Here is a 16,795-nt window from a genome sequence, read left to right on the forward strand (position 1 = left end):
AACAATCCCACAGTGCAACTTACCCCTAAAGTTCAAGATGGAGAAACCCTTCCTCCCTTATGCAGAGCCTGTGTGCCCACTCAGATGTGTGGCCAGGGAAATGAGCAATCCCCACCACTGGGGTCACTGAAAACTATTTCTGTTGGAAGCTACCCTTCCACTGGGTTTTGTGCAGCCTGACTGGAGGGGGGATAATGGGGGGGGAGGGGACACATGGTTGCTTTATCTACGTCTTACCTTACATTCACTTGTGGGCAGGACCCTTTACAAGGTAATGATGTTCCTGGGTCCACCCTAACTGATCTTCTTGCAAGGAGATGAAAACCCCTCTCCACAAACAGGCCATTGTTCTTGCTCTAGGAGCTGTTTATACACCTCATTAAGACCAAGCACTATAAAACTAGCTGTCAATAGGCTAATGCATAGCATTAGCCTACTGGAGGTTCACTCAAGTAAAAGATAACGTTCTAAATGTTACTTTCCCTAAATATTTATCAGAAATACGACTTTACCATTAAATGAGATTTTTTAATAAATATTAAAACTAGTTTTTGAAGGACTTTAGTAGCCATTTTCTATCAAAGGGTACATATTAGAGTTTATAACCTGTACTTTGAAATTTTCCAGGATTCAGCTACAAACCTGCTACTGAAAATAGCTTTATAGCCTAGTCACTGGAGTAACATGCCTATTTTAATTTTGAAATGTAGCATTTTTAAATATCCGGCACTCTACCTTGTGGGCAACAACGTTTACTTAGAGGGGAATTATTAATAGTTAAAAATAGGGTTTGCCACCTGTCAAAACTAGTTATTTTGACAGTTTTGAAAGCAGTTTTTAGCCTGCTTCAGTCAATCTACACCTGAAGCCATGTTTTCCATGCACACTCTTGTCATGGCACAATAGGTGCTGCAGTACACAAGTGGCATTTTGTCGTCCAAGCTCTGGGTACATTTTCTAAAACGTATTCTAGGGACAGGGTGTTCCAAGTCTTGGAGGCCTGAGGATGGCTTCTTCAGCAGAGGGTTGTTTCCAGTCGTCTGGAAGTTGGCGGTTTCGATGGAGCAGTTGATGGCGCGGCAAAGCTGGGGGGTCGATGGCGGCAACTGCTCTGTGGAAGATGTGGAACAGGCAAGGATCCGACGGGGCTCCTGAGTGGATGCTCTTCATGGTCTTGAGTGTATCCTCTGTTGTGAGTGGGGTCTAGCAGAGCATGGTCTGTTGGGGTGTGACATGGTTGCGAGCGGTGGTGGCGTGCGGTGGTGGCTGGGTGGCAGGGTCTAGGGTGTCGAAGCTGTTGTGGATCTGTCTGCCCTTGTGGTTGAAGAAGGTGCCGAGTTTGTTGCAGAAGTCTAGGGAGGGAGGGTTGTCTGTGGTCTCGCTATTGGGCCTGGCAAACTCCTTGATGATGGCGAAGACTTCTTTGGTGTTTTGTGCATTGGCACGGATTCTGTCTTGGAGGGCCATTTTCTTTGTGGTTTTGAGGAGGAGGTGGTGTGTATTAACAACAGATTTGAAGGTAGCATGGGTTTCTGGGATTTTGTTGTGCCTCCATCTCTTATCGAGTCATCTGCAGGTGCACCTGGACTCGTGGAGGGCAGGAGTGAACCAAATACTTTCTTGGAGTGTTGCTTGCTTGGTCTTTCCTTGAGGGGTGCCAGAGTGACACCGCAGTTGGAGATCCATCGGTGGAGGTAACATGCTGTGATCTTGGCATCCATTGGCGTTGGCAGAGTGGTTGTGCTGAGGGAGTCGACAAGGAATTCTTCGGTAGCCTTGATCCAGCTGCAACAGGGTGGGGCAGGGAGGGCGGTGGTGTACAGTGGGAGTGACATAGGCAAAATGCATGCAGTGGTGGTCAGTCCAGGAGAGTTCAGTGGTGTGGCTGCAGCGGATGTTCCAGCTAGCGGAGAAGACTGGGTTGAGCGTGTATCTGGCTGTATGGGTCGGTGTGGTGACTAGCTGATTAATTCCAATGTTGGCGAGGTTCTCCAGTAGGGAGGCGGTGTTCTGGTTGCTGAGGTTGTCCAGGTCGAAGTTGAGGTCTCTGAGTAGGATGTAGTTGGTGGCTGCAAGAGCCTGGGGTGCGATGAGGTGTACAATAGCATTGGTGAACTGCAGTCAGAGGGCAGGTCTGTACGGAAGGTATTGCGGAGGGTGGTGTTAGGGTTGGTCTGGAACTGGAAGTAGAGGTGTTCTATGGTCATCGTTGGGTCGTTAGACTGCATGGTTAGACAATGGGTGTTCTTGTGGATGATGGCGATGCCTCCTCCTGGGCGGTCAGGCGGTCCTTGCAGGTGATTTTGTAGCTGTCGAGGATGGGGATGGCGATGTACTGTCCGGAGCAGGGGTGAGTCCAGGTTTCCATGTGGAAAGAGATGTCGGGGGAGGTGGCATCCAGGAGGTCCCAGATTTCTGTGGTGTGTTTGTGGAGGGAAAGCACCCTGAGAAGGATGCAGTTGAGCTGGTCGGTCGTTGCGCTGTTGGTCGGCTGGGTAGAGAGAGGAGCAGGCGTGTTGGCGTGGGTGGAAGAAGGATTGCAGTTCCGGCAGGTGAAGGGTGCATGGGTCTTCTCCGGTGGCGCTAGATGGCAGGCGGAGTGACCCCAGGGTTGAGGGCGAGGAGGGTGCAGGCGTTGTAGTGGTGGAAGGTCCAAGAACCAGGGTCCCTGGAGCTGGGTGTAGTCCAGGGGTGGACGGGCGCTGATGGGCTTGCCTGGGGCACACCATTAAGCATTGCTTTGGGGGGCTGGACAACTGGGAGGCGGGAAAACTGGGAGCGGGAAGGAACACTGGAGGAGGCGGGCTGCGGGGGATCTTAGGGTCGACAAAGGGGAAAATCAGGTGGGAAGTGGAAAAAAGGAAAGCCAGAGGCAGAAAAATGAAAAAGAAAAGAGAAAAGCAGAAAAAGAAACAGAAAAATTTGAAAGAGAGACAGAAGGACAGCACTTACAGCAGAGCAGTGATGCTTTCCCACTCCCACTGTACATTTGATTAACGTCACTGGTGGACCAAGGGGTGAGATAGGTGCTGCAGCCCAAGTGTCTATGAAGCAGGGATACTGCACAGGAGTTTGGGATAAGGATGATGCAGTGGATGAATAGAAAATACTGTTGGAGAAAGAGAGGGCTGGCATTGTCATATTGTACGAATGCTGGTGCTGTGACCAAAGAGAGGAGGGTTGAAGTAATGTTCAGGTGGTGGATGCAGCGTTTGGGAGATAGTGGGATAAAGCCATAATGGGGTTTTAAGAAATGGGGTTTCTGGTTAGTTAGGGTATGCACCTAAGCCAGGCATAACCCACCACTCTAGTCAGGGTAACGGAGTTAGACACACAAGATAACCCCAGCTCACCACTTGGTAGTTTGGCAGAGCTGTCAGGCTTATCCTAGAAGCAATGTGTAAAGCGTTTGTGCAAGACACACACACACACCCCAGTGGCACACTACACCACAAAATGAGACTCTACACAAGATTATATAAGAATATCCTTTGTATTGTACATAAAACACTTTAGACATAATCACATAAATCACTGTGCCACTAAGCATGTGTCATGACATCACATAGATCATAAAATCACTTTTGCCAACCAGGCAATTGTCATAACAGCACAAATTAGTGCAATCAAGTATATACTTATCGGTTGCACATGTTATAAAAAATAGCACAAATCCCTGTGCATATAATGTACACTCTGAAATGATACTCGTTATCCTGTCATTGTAAGGCATACAAAACATAAATCATCACATCAGGGAATGACATGCAGTAGGTTGGTCAGGAAGAGGAAACACAAGCAGGACATGAACCACAGGAAATCACCATAATCATGTAGTCCTCCCCTATATATAGAGCACTTGCACTTCCCTCACAGGTTGTAGGGTAATTCCAGTTCCTAATGTGGGTGCAGGCACTACGGTCCTCCTATTAGGGGAACTATGGTAATGTGGTAAATTAGCACCTGGCCTCCGTCGAGGTCTCACCCCGTTCTCTACAAGAAGATACCCTTCCCCCAGGTATGTGATCCCCTCAGGCAGCTGTCCGTGATCGAGAGGAGCAGCTGCTGAAACCAATGCAGCGTTCTTGCCATCCACAGAAGAAAAAGAACACACGCAGGGGCCTTCTCGAGGTTTTCCCCCGTTTGTGGAGCCAAATAGTGCCCCTAAAGGTATGCTGAGTAGGCAGGGAGGCCTTGCCTGATCCTCCCCACTTGCCGGACTGTATTGCAGCCACGCAGCCTGCAACCGCACAGAGGGACTGCTGCTGTGGCTGGAGTGGTCACCGCTGCTGAGGAGACTATGCTGGATCTCCCACTGCCTTGCCCAAGCAGCGCGATTCGGGGCCAGGACATGCTGGTTCCTCCTTGCACTCAGCGTTGCGACCTGCTGGACCTCATGGTCCCGGGGGGAAGGGGTTGGTGGGCTGGCTGTGAAGAGCGGATGCGGCCATCCTCATCTGCCTTTAGCAGATCCAAAAAGAGGAACTCTTCCACTCTCTCTCTCCTCGTTTCATTTTCTGGCAGGCCGGCCACTCTGAGGGGGGGTTTCAGCCATGTGGCCGGTGCTTTGGGTTGTGGCTCTTGTATTGCCATGGCAACCTTTAGGGGCCACACTCAGACTTTCTGTCAGGCTATGCCTCCCTGGCCAACACTGTCCTCTTGGAGGCGGGGGCATTCTAGGGGAGTTCTCATCCTGCCGCACGTACGGAAGAACACGCTGCTCTTCAGAGTTGGGGAAAGTTGAAGGCGCTTTCACCCTCACGCTTCGGTATCCTTCCAATGAACCTTAAAATAAAGCGCTCATCACATGTTGGGTGCAGGGACATCAGCCAGAGCTCTCAACTGAGATCTCCTCACTGCCGGTCGGGTCACTGGGAGAAAAGGGAAAATACACGCTGCTTGTCCTAAGAGAGCGCTCACCACGTGCTTCTCCTTTGGAAGTGGACTCGCTAGTAAAACAGGGAGGGCTGCACTACCCAGTCCCTGGAGAACAACTGGGGGCACATTGCAGGGAACCAGCAGCATGCCAGCACATCAGGGCCCTTGTGCATAAAGTGGCAGGCCTTCTCATAGCCTCACAGGCCACAAGTCACCACAAGCAAAGGAGTCCAATGACGGTTCCTCCTGGCAGCATCACAGTTCCTTCCGGCAAGGGGTAGTCTGTAGAGCCAGCAGCATCTGGTTACAAGTCCCACGCAAAGTCTCAAAATATGGGGTCACAACCCCTGTACTTGTAGTCCAAAAGTCTTTGTTCTGGGGGCGCTTCAAACAAATTTCAGGAGGTGCACACCATCCCAGTTCAATCGCAAGCCCTGACTCCAGATACACTACCGGGGGCATGGACAGCATTGTGAAAGTCAGGCACAGCCCTATTGAGGTGCAGGTGCAACTCTCCTATCAGTCTAAACCGGACAGTGAATACACAACCAGGCAGAGAACAAAGAGTCATAAGCACACAGAACTGCCCACTTCTAAAAGTGGCATTTCTAAAATAGTAATAAAATAGTAATAACAAATCCGCTTTCACAAATAAGTAGAATGTATTAATACTATTCCAAATATACCAAATATGGCCACGCTGTCCCTTTCATATTAGAAATTACCACTGAAGCACATATCAGGGGATTCCCAATGCAAACCTATGAGAGGTCAGCCTCACAGCAGTGAGAAACCAAATAGGTTGTTTGTCACTACGAGGACATGCCACGCAGCTAAGGCACATGTCATTCCTTTTACCTACACAGCACCCTGCCCATAGGGCCTTTCTTGGGGGTGAGCTGTATGTAGTAAAAGGAGAGTTTCAGACATGGCCAAAACTTTATATGCCACTTCACTGCGGCAGTAAACTGCGCAGGCAGGCCCGGCAGAATCCTGAGACTGGTTTGAAAGGCTACTTCTGTGGGTGGCACAAGCAGCGCTGCACGCCCACTATTAGCATTTCATTTACAGTCCCTGGGCACATGAGATACCACTGTACAAGGGACTTACAGGTAAATTAAATATTCCAGTAGGGCAATCTTACCATGTTTACAAGAGAGGACATATGCACTTTAGCACTGATCAGCAGTGGTAAACTGCCCAGAGTCATAAAACCAACAAAAACAGGTCAGAAAATATACAGGAGGAAGACAAAATGTTTGGGGGCAACAGTTACAACAGGGGTCTATAGTCAAATTGTAAGGAAGAAGGTGGTGTAATGTTGGCAAGCTGGTTTAAAAGAGGATTCTGTAGGGAAGAAATATAGCGTAGTTGAAACGATGTGGGATTATACATAAGTGTAAAGGTTGGGTTTTATATGAGGACAAAGGGTGGAGTATGTTTCTAATAAAGGGGTTAGGAGACAGTTGCTATGTGTGAGCTGTGTAGAAGAGTTTTTTAGGGGTAGAAGTGTGTTATACATAGCACAGTAGCAATATTGTTGGCCTGGGTGGGGCCATTTTGCATCGCTGATGATAAAAGCGTCAAATGTGTGGCAGTGATAAAGCAGTGTGGTACAGTAGATAGTGAAACAGCAGCTGTAAGGATATGGGTATTAGTTTAAAGGGGTACTGTAGGAAAGCAAGTGGGGTAATTTTGTAGAATGTGTTTCATAGGGAAATTGTTTGAGTGGATCCACATACCTCGAATAGACTGGCTGTTAGTTCTTCCAGTTCCTGCTCCAGCTGCTCCCTCACTCTGCTCAACCTCTCACACTCTCTATCCTTCAGCTTCAATTCCTGGGAACAGGACAGCAGAGACAATCTGTAAAGTGAGTAGTCCAGTAAAGAATGGGCTACGCAGTCAGTGGTTAACTCAACAAACCGGGAGACGTGGAGGAATATGGACCCCACACATATGCAGATATACAAATATAACATGTCAAGACCCTGAGGAGAGGGACTACATAGGTCTTAGACAAAGACAATAAGATATGAGCATGCCAAACACTACAAGATTTAGCGAGACGGGGAACAAAGGCAGACATGATGAAACATTGAAAACACAAGATAATAAACAGCCAGGCTACCAGAATTTAGAATTGTGGCTAGCCTATGTAGTTGCTTTTTCAGTCCTGGATTTTCCTGTAGTAAGCCTTGACTATTTCTCCTAATTCCTATCAATGTTCTCATGCTTTGATGCAATCCTTCAGAGAACACAAATTAGTCGTAGGTCCACAGTGAATAAGTTGATGAAAAGCAAAAGTCACTCACCATAGTCATTTTTGTTTTCTCTGTATGTCAGCCCTCCCAGTCACAACAATTGCTAGGCTCTACTTGCATTGTGCTGTAGAGCACTGTGTATGCTTAAACATGTAAGCTGCTGCAGTCACTTAAGTGGTTGACTCAGCCTGCTTCCAGACCCTGGCTCCTCATAACCAAGTTACTGTCACCTCAGACTGCTAGTGTGGGTGAATACTTCATGACAGTATAGAACTCAGGTGAGGGAAGGACGTTTGCATGACTGAAGGGGGGGAAGTGAAGAATGACGGAGTTACTATTGAGAGTGACCTTTACTTGTACATCCAAGGCTATTTAGAAGGTTCCTAAGCATAAATTGCAAAAGGAGAGGCTGAAGCATGACATTCTTTGAGAGCTGTCACTAAAAAATATCCTTTTCAAATAGCCTGGCAAATTGGACATAGACTTTGGAATCAGAGCCAGTGCAAAATGTTTTCACAAAGTGTGCAGAGCAGGCCATGTGAATGCTTTCAGCATTATGTCATTGAGGTCATCCCTGCCTGTTAACAAAGGATGCCTTGTCCTGAACCACCTGATCATGTAAGTCCCTTCTCAATCATCTTCCTTCACCATGCTGAAGAAGACTTGAAGAAAGTATTTATTTCCCTCAGTTAGGTAGCTATCACCTCCAAGGGAATTAAGTATTGTTCTTAGTTAGTCGCTTCTCAATTGGAACCAAAGTAGACTCAAGGGGTTTAGTCCTACGGGACCAGGCAGAACACAGAAATTTAAATAATACTCAAGCACCTGGTCTCGAGTTAAATGCTGCTTTTAATTTTCAGCAAGCTTTGAGCTTCAATTTAATTACAAAGCTCATGTGTCATTTCACTTATTTTTGTGATTTCACAACTTTCTTTGTTTCATATAGGAGGTTCTAACACATCCCAACATAAATTATAAAAACTAATTGTGCATGACAAATCATAGTTTCATTCAGTTGGGACAATCATTACATTAATGTTTTTAAATACATAACTTCATACATAGGTACACCAGAACCAGTTGCATTTCAGTCCTGTATACTCACCCTTTTTGTTTTCTGCCCTCACTAAGGGCAGAAAACAAAAAGGGTGTCTCGGGTTGTTGGACACATCATTTAAAAAAAAAAGCCCTTTTATTTTTAGAAGAGCTTTAGACAGAATCAAAGAATATTTACAAAGCTAAATAGCTTTTTGTAAATTATGGATCTGTCAAGAGAGATCTGGCTTCTTCTAAGCACATAATAGGCCTTTGCCTGGTAAACCTAAGGCCCATTCTACAAGGGGAGAAGAAATGCGTTACTTACCTGTAACTACAGTTATCCAGGATTGGTGTCTTTCATAGATTCACATGCCTGAATCATTCCCCGTTGTCGGAATGGGAGTCCCCGGTACATAAATAAAGTAATGTCCTATAGACATATAGAGAAATAGGCCTATAGGCCTCACATTAGTAACATATCTGCGTCCTTTTGTAAAAAGGACCAAACTCTAGAAAAGAGCCAATCAGCTGTCACCTCCCTCTAGAACCCTCCTGGAAGGAGCCTCAGCCCCTCAGATTTTCTACTGCACGTTGTGCTAAGGGAGTCTCCTCTGAGCTCTGATCAGGTTTGTTTCTCTCAACTGGTTTTCCAGTGTTTTTTGGATAATTTCTCTTCAGAGTCTACTTGATTATGGCTGACACACCAAAGAAGGGTCTTTTTAGATCCTGTAGTTCTTGTGGAAAGAAAAGGCTGCATATTGATGACCAGCATAAGGACTGCCTGTATTGCCTGTACCCTGACTATTCGGCTAAGGACTGCAAGGTGTGTTGTACCTTTTCTACAAAAACCCTCAAGGACCGTGAAGGACGCCTCTTAATTTGGCTACAGAGGCTTAAAGACAGAGAAGAAGAGAGTGAGGGCTCTTCAGTCTCTTCAAAATTATCTCTGAAGAAACCAATGGTGGCTTCCCCTAGCCTTACGGCTCATCCTCAAAAGAAGACATCAAAAAGTCTTCAGAGGTCCTGACTAAAACAACTTCTGTAAAGGAAGATCACACCTTCAAAAAGCCAGTTTCTACATCATCGACAACATCGTTGACGGCATCTTCATCGTCGAAGAAAGCTGTATCTGCTGTTTATGTTTCTACGTCGATGACGACAGTCTCTACATCGACGGCATTGTCGTCATTATCATCGTCGACAACGACCCCATCGTCGACGGCAGGTAAGACTTTGTCGTCGACGATAGCCATTAAGAGGGTGCCGTCGACGTCGAAGACACCGTCGACGCTGACCTCCTCGACGACGAAGCCAATACCATCGACGTAGACTCCGCCGACGAAAGCACCATCGACGAAGCGTTCATCTACGAAAACACGGTCGACGAAGGGCTCGTTGACGAAAGAACCGTCGAGGAAGACATCCACCGACTATGTCAACTGTCGACGCTCCACCGTCGACTATCATACCGTCGACGGGCTCGTCGACGGTGATAGATTCTGGCCTACAAGCAACATGCGTACGCCTTAGAATCACAAAAACTGCGCTGACGCCGGCTTTGACATCTCCAAGCCGTGTCCAACCAATTCCTCCAGCAAGTCTTCTACAGGAGGAAGACTCAGATGATGGTGACATGCTCCAGATGGCGACAAGTACTTCGGAACTCAATGTGAAGTGTCAAAGTTCAGATGAGGAAGAAGTTCAGGAGGAGGTATATCATCAACCACCTACTCCTATGGTTTGTCTTCCAGCATCCTTAGTTACGGATCTGCGATACTCATTCAGGACTACAAGCAGAGGTTTCCGGAGTCGCCGGCTCCTCCACCTGCCACAGTAACTCCGTCTCCAAGACCACGACCACCACCTTTAACTATTCAACCATAGAGAGTTGAATTGCCGCTTCCTCCAACTTCTGATGAAGAAGAAGAAGAGGAAGAACAACAAGAAGAGGGTGAGCTGCAGGATGTTCAGTCTGTACATGACGACTGGGATGACTATGTCATTTCTTCTCCCACATCTCCAGTACCCGTGGCCTCAGATTCACCACCAGGTAACATTGGAGGGTTCCATAATGTAGTAGAGGGCTGCTCAACGTTTTAAGATCGCAATGGTCTCTCAGGAACAAGACTGCTTCTTGTATGACTTCTAAGAACCTCTCAAAAAAGCGGTTAGGTCAATACCTATGATCGATTATCTATGGACCCAGGGGGTTAAAATCATGCAAAATCCCGCTTCCATATCTGCAGTGATTCCTCGACTGGATAAGAAGTATAGACCGCCGGATACTGCTCCGGCCTGCTTGACGGGGCACCCCAAGCCGGACTCGGTGGTAACGCAGGCGGCCCAGAAAAACTCCAGAAATCCTTCGCCCCCATTTTCAGCTCCTCCTGATAAGGAGGGAAAAAGATCGGATAACATTGGGAAAAGGTTTTCCTCAATGTCTGCAATGACAGTGAAGGCAGCAAATGCCTTAGCCCTCTTAGGTTGTTATAATAGTCAACTATGGGCAGATATAGCCCCATATCTGTCAGAGTTGCCAGATTCCACCAAGAAGGAGGTGAAAAAGATTTTGCAAGAGGGTGAAACATCGGCATCAGAGATAATAGACTGTGCGATGGACAACGCTACAAAAGGGTTCCGCCAGTTGGCTGGAGCGGCAGTCTTGAGACGCCAGGGATGGCTGAAAGCAACTACGTTCCGCCCTGAAGTGCAAACGAAGATATTGGACATGCCCTATGATGGCAAGTTACTATTCGGCTCCAAAATTGATGAGGCACTTCAAAATATTAAAAAGGACACAGACACAGCGAGAGCTTTGGGCACACTCCAGGACAAAAAACAGTCCTTTCGTGGAAATCGAGGAAGAGGTCAGTCCTCCTATAGAGGAAATTTTCAATATAGGTCTTCATATTCGTCAGGCCAGAGCCAACCCCAATTTCAACAACGCCAGTAGCAGAATCAGCAATCCTCGTATAACAAGTCGTCCTTTCGGGGTAGAGGACAACGGAAAAACAACGGGCGTAGACAATGACATGTCTATTCAGCCAGTCCAATTTATTTCACTCATCAAAAATTGGAGGAAAGATTTCCCGCTTCTTACACAATTGGAAAAAGATTACTACGGACCGTTGGGTTCTTCAATTAGTGCAATTCGGCCAATCAATGGAATTCATGCAAATCCCTCCCCAAAGCCTTCCGCGTCCTATGCATCACAAAAATCTACGGCTGCTTCTGCAGGAAATCTCTATGATGCTGCAGAAAGGAGCAATAGAGAAGGTACCCCCATCTCAAAGGGGAAAGGGATTTTATTCTCGTTTCTTTTTGATCCAGAAAAAAGGAAAAAAGTGGAGACCGATCTTAGACCTCAGGGCCCTCAACAAATTCCTGATGAAGCAGTCGTGTTTGTTTAGGTGTTCACTCTATTGCACGGAGCACTTGGGGGGGGTGAGTTACCTTGTTAATTTATTCCGCCTTTTATGAACATCAGCGAAATCTCCATGGTGAAGAAGGTAAAGTTACTTCCTTGTTCTTCATCAGTATTTAATTCACCTCCCTCCCTGTGGTTTGGGGTCACCGTTTTGAAATCAAGCTTCTTGTTGCAATCTGCTCTAGCCTTAAAAACAAACTATCTAACTGACTAACTTGGACACGATGAGCTAGTGTTGCCATATACACATATTGTCCCAGATCAAACTCAAGGTTTTATTCCAGAGAGGGGAAAGATAATTTATTGTAAGGAACATGATACCGTCTCCCTACTTAACACATTACACATGTGTGTATCCTGCAACCCTTCTTACTGACTTGTACATTCAGACCGAAGGTAAACTCAAAAGGAACCTTTACTGATTTTTTCACTTACCTACACCCACTCTATTAGCGTAGGGTCTTTATTTGTATTATTTAAGACCCTGGTAACAAACGAGTGCTCCATGGAACATGATAGAGCCCATCCTGGGTTATAGGAAATAGGATCAGACCACATAATGAAGCATGACACTAACAGAGTAGATAAAGGTCTGAAAAAGAACCAAGAAATTGTCCTCTTGGGTTCTTCCATCTTTCCCTTCTGAAGATACTAATCAGTTAGTGGGATTATAGGTTATACACAGCTGTGATGGGATACTGCAGCCTTCTGCAGTTCTTGAAGTGGCAGGCTCAGTTTCACAGCCGTGCTTAATTATTAGCACATAAGTTCCTGTTATTTCATTTTTTCTCTGTGTTATGTTATGCAGTAGTGTTTCAGTCAAATTTGCTTTTCATGTTTCAGTTTGGTTGATTGGATGTTTTATAAATAAAACAGTAAATGTTTCCTTATTGGGCAAGTTGTTTATGGAAAACATTATTTGTATTACGTGTTATGGGATCGCACAGGGAGGCAGAGATATTTGACCTCTTATGAATTTCTGAGAGAATCCCATGGTGAAGAACCAAGATCTGATTTGGTTATCAGTATCACTCTTTAATGAGTGCACGGTTTGGTGACTACTTTAAGGACTTACAGAATTGGTGGGAAATGGTACAGGAACTACCATACAACCAAGGGAGGTTCACCTAGCAAGGACTGGTCTCTTTCAATCCATAATATATACATATCTATATCCAAAATCCCTTCAGGCAGCGGTGCTGGGTTTCTTTTCTTTTTGTTTTAAACCGACACTGAGTGGCAAGGGTTTACTCCATTGGCTGAAAACCTCTGCCAAATCATGTAGCCAAGATAGTCCCTATGACGAAGTGTCAGAGTCATGCTGACCATAAATATATTGCATTCTTTATTTTCGTTTTGCCTGAAATCGTTCTTACAAAATATATTTCCCAGTTCCTGTCTGACCAAGAATAGTAATGTCTGACACTCAATAAAATCAGTGCTTGGTGACCAGGAGGATGATGTCTCCTTGCAATATCTAGAAAGGCAGATCCATGTATTGCTATAAACCATTTTAAGGGTATATCTGCTGGACTGTTAATTTTGTGAAGTCCTTCTCCATGTTTTTGCTAAGTACTCTTCTGACCAAGCAGTCCTGTGAAATGCTTCATTATACCCACAACCATCTTACTAATCTGAGCGAACATCACATGAAACAGAGAATCAGTTGGATAGATGCACCGATTGCACCCCTTGGCCCATGCCACCCTCTGCATCAGCTGCTACCTATGTAGTTAGGAACTCCCATGCTGTGCCCATGCAGACGAAAAGCCCAGAGCTCTATGTGTGCCAGGATCATTGTTGAAAGGAAGCCTTGAGTGGCAAGAGACCTTACCTTCTGAGCCTTCTGCAGCTCTTCCTTCAGGATCTCTGATCCCTTCTCCCGTATTTCCACCGAGGAACTGCGCAGGCGAGAGACGTCGTAGGTCTGCGCGGGTGGCGGCTCCTCCTTGGCAACCCCATGGTGCTCTACCTCTTTTGAAGGAATCCATTCCCCCAGTGGCTGCTGCTTGCTCAGCTGCAAACCCACCGCCTTTACTGCAGGTTGGCTAAATGGAAAGAAGCAGCTTTGTGAACAAGGGTCTCCACAAACAACCCAACAGTATAAAGTAACAGACTCATGGACACCTCTTATTTACTGCCACAAGTTTCTAACAATATGGAGCGGTATTTTTTATTAAACAGCACGCTGTGGTCTAGAAAGTATTCCTTTTCACCTTTTTTTTAGTTTTTGTTTTTACTAAAGTGCCATCTGCCAACTAGAAGTTGCTTTATGGTGAGTTTATAATTTTCCATTAACATTTTGGCAGATTTCGGGTTTTGATTAAGTTACTGTTCCACAGTCTCCACTCAGAATAAAAGGTCTGTTATGTTCTATTTATCAGGTGTTTCTCCTTCATAAAACCACAGTCGGCGCTCTTTGTGACACAATTGAGATTTCTCCGAGTCGGAGCCCGGTATCTGTTTCCTTTCAGTTTCCGTCACTGTTTCCATCTCTGTAGCAGGAGGCGCGCCAAGGTCATTTTGGATGCGGAGCGCTCATGATTCCCTGTTGCTGCTCTACATAGCTGCCAGGTTTTTAGTTTGTTTAAGTGTGACGAGGCCATGTTTTAACTCTTCCCTTCGGCTCTTCTCCACAACCCATTTTTACTCATCCAAAATCCTCCCTCTACTGCTATGACCTCCAATAAATAAATAAATCCTTAGCTCTTCTATCCCTCCACTATCCATTTCAATCAAAATAACAGACTAACATGTTCACTTCGCAAGTTTCATATTCCACTATACTAAGTAACCACTGATAGTATGAATTCCAGAGTAGCGGGCTACTCACCAAAAAAGTGCTTCAAAACCCCATCATGGGTAGCAAGCGCTATAAATACAAACCTCTTTCCCTCTTCCATACCGCCGCCTACCCTTCTCTTTCCAAATAACTGAATAACATATCCACCACTCAAATTACTTCATATTACACCATACTAATTTTCAACACTAATCCTTTATGGGTTCAGGAGTAGCGTGCTACTCGCCAGAAAAGGGCTTCAACACCCATCAGGGGTAACAGGTGTTATATGAATGCAAACCTTTCTTCCCCTTCTATCCCTCCGCTATCCTTCTCACTCCAATTAACTTAATATCAATCACTCAAATTACTTTCATATTTCACTATACAAATTCCCCACTAATCCTTTATAGTTTTTCGGAGTAGAACTTCAACAAGCGCTATATAAATACAAACCTTTTTTCCTCTTCTTTCCGAATCCAAATAACTAACGTATCCACCACTTGAATTACTTTCATACTTCGCTATACTAATTCAACACTAATCTTTTATGGGTCCCGGAGTAGCATGCTACTCGACGAAAAAGCTCTTTGACGCGTCGACAGGGATAGTAAGCCCTTTATAAATGCAATTATAATACAATACAATGTTTTCAGCCTCAGCGACATTTCAATCGTTTTCTTGACACTATGAGCGACACTTTATCACAGGTGAACCAAGGCAGTTACATTCACGTGATGAGTGAAATTTGAGATATTAACTCGTCCTGTTCAATTTAATGGCATAGAATCAGTCTTCAAATGCTGTGATGCATTTGAAGTGTTCACGCTCAAGAGGGCTGCGGAGGCGGTCATGTCTATTCCCTAGATGCAAATAAGTGTAACAGCCTGGCCTGGTTCACACCACAGGACAGCATGGCGTGAAGGGTGCACAGGGAGAGGACGCCAGAAGCCGGCTTCACAAAAACATGTCCATGATCTGACCTTAGTATGGTCTTATTCCGCAGTCCCAGCGTTTACCAAACAAACATAACCTTCTGTTCACTTTAACAGTGTAGCTGCACCAGGAACCAAGTCAATCATTAGGAAAGCAGCGTGTTGAGTAAATGCAACTATTCTTCTCCAGTTACCCCATCCCGCTGGTACACATACTGCATTTATACCAAATAGTTTGTGTATACAATTATGATAAAATTAGGTTATACTTTGTTGCGCATTACAGGATTGACTGTGTTTTTTTTCTGGGAGTTTTATATATCAGGAACTAGACCCCAAGGTATCAGAGCGCTTTATATGAGCACCAGTTGCATTACAGACAGACACATTCTTTTTTTATTGTTAGGCATAGGATGATTAAGTGATTTGCCCAAAATCACAGGATGGTGCTGTCCTTGTCGAGACTCGAACCTGCTTCCCCAGCTTCAAGGTCGACAGCGTTAGCCATTATGCCACATCCTCTCTTCTGGGTAACATGCTTACTGCATCGATTTTTTTTCAGGACAAACTCATTCAGTTTTGGTTTCTTTTAAAGTAAAGCTTAATGATGATGTTTAACTGCAGTAAAAAAACAAAATAAAATAAGCAGAACACTAATAAATAGCTCTTAAGCCATTAGGACCATCCATTGGCTAGAGGAACTTCTCTGAGTCAGCTGCTGATGCTGGCAAAAAGGTATCCTTGATTTATTCTTTGAGTCATCCAGGCCAACAGGGTAAACAGGGTATACTCATGCGCCCATAATTTTACATAGTCCCAGTACAGAGCCAGTTTCTTTGAGCACCACCTTTCTGGACCTAGAGTACATGATCATTGCATCCGGCAGGATAGCTGAGAGGGTTTCCAAGGGTGTAGCTTCCATCTGTACTGTTGGTGCAGTGGCACTGGGGCCCAGGGGCTCGAGGAGCTAACCAAATCCAAAGTATTGCTGTACTTTACAGTTCAAACAGCAGCTACGAGGTCAAGTTCCTTCCTTGTACTAGGGCCCATGACACACTGCTATGCCATTAAGAATCTCATGCATTGGTTGCAGAAACCTGTGGGCACCTTGCAGGTCACCAGTTCAAATCTTACCAGAGCCAACTCAGACTCATCTTCACAGGGTGATAAAGTGAATGTCACAGAGTAGGACCATGGTAACACCTTGAAATGCCGCTGCAATGATGTAGCAAGAAGGTCCTAGGAAGTACTATATAAAAAAGCTCTGTCTGGTTAGATAAAGGGAATTATTTTTTGAGTTAATCCAAAAAGGCCCTGGGAACACATGCCACAAGTCACAACCACATAGACTGCACTTCTGGTGGTAAAAATGATTCTCTGTGATCCCTGTCCAAAGTCTTCCAAGGCCTGCCAGTCCCTTTAACCCATGGGTCTCCAAACATTTTTTGTGATAAGAGCTACTTATGTCCCATGA

General features: G+C 45.4%; 2 protein-coding genes across 15 annotated transcripts in view; one reads left to right on the forward strand and one right to left on the reverse strand.

Annotated features, from left to right (window-relative positions):
* Positions 1-16,795, reverse strand: part of LOC147731318 (guanine nucleotide exchange factor for Rab-3A-like) — a 269,847-nt gene that overhangs the window by 108,047 nt on the left and 145,005 nt on the right. For 12 of the 14 annotated variants that reach the window (XM_086956361.1, XM_086956368.1, XM_086956362.1 and 9 more), the window contains 2 exons: positions 13,439-13,652; positions 6,621-6,716 (listed from right to left, as the gene is read on the reverse strand). In XM_086956361.1, the coding sequence (XP_086812487.1) occupies positions 6,621-6,716; positions 13,439-13,652 (310 nt within the window). Of the gene's footprint in view, positions 1-6,620; positions 6,742-13,438; positions 13,653-16,795 lie in introns of all 14 variants that reach the window. The other 2 variants (XM_086956369.1, XM_086956371.1) reach the window with 1 other exon arrangement.
* Positions 9,885-11,587, forward strand: LOC147731319 (uncharacterized). The gene is made up of 2 exons (XM_086958651.1): positions 9,885-11,090; positions 11,140-11,587. The coding sequence occupies exons 1-2, from the start codon at positions 10,360-10,362 to the stop codon at positions 11,585-11,587; spliced, it is 1,179 nt and encodes a 392-aa protein (XP_086814777.1). The 5' UTR covers positions 9,885-10,359.

The sequence above is a fragment of the Lissotriton vulgaris genome, chromosome 2_1, assembly GCF_964263255.1.
Source record: "Lissotriton vulgaris chromosome 2_1, aLisVul1.2, whole genome shotgun sequence".
Classification (NCBI taxonomy): Eukaryota; Metazoa; Chordata; class Amphibia; order Caudata; family Salamandridae; genus Lissotriton; species Lissotriton vulgaris.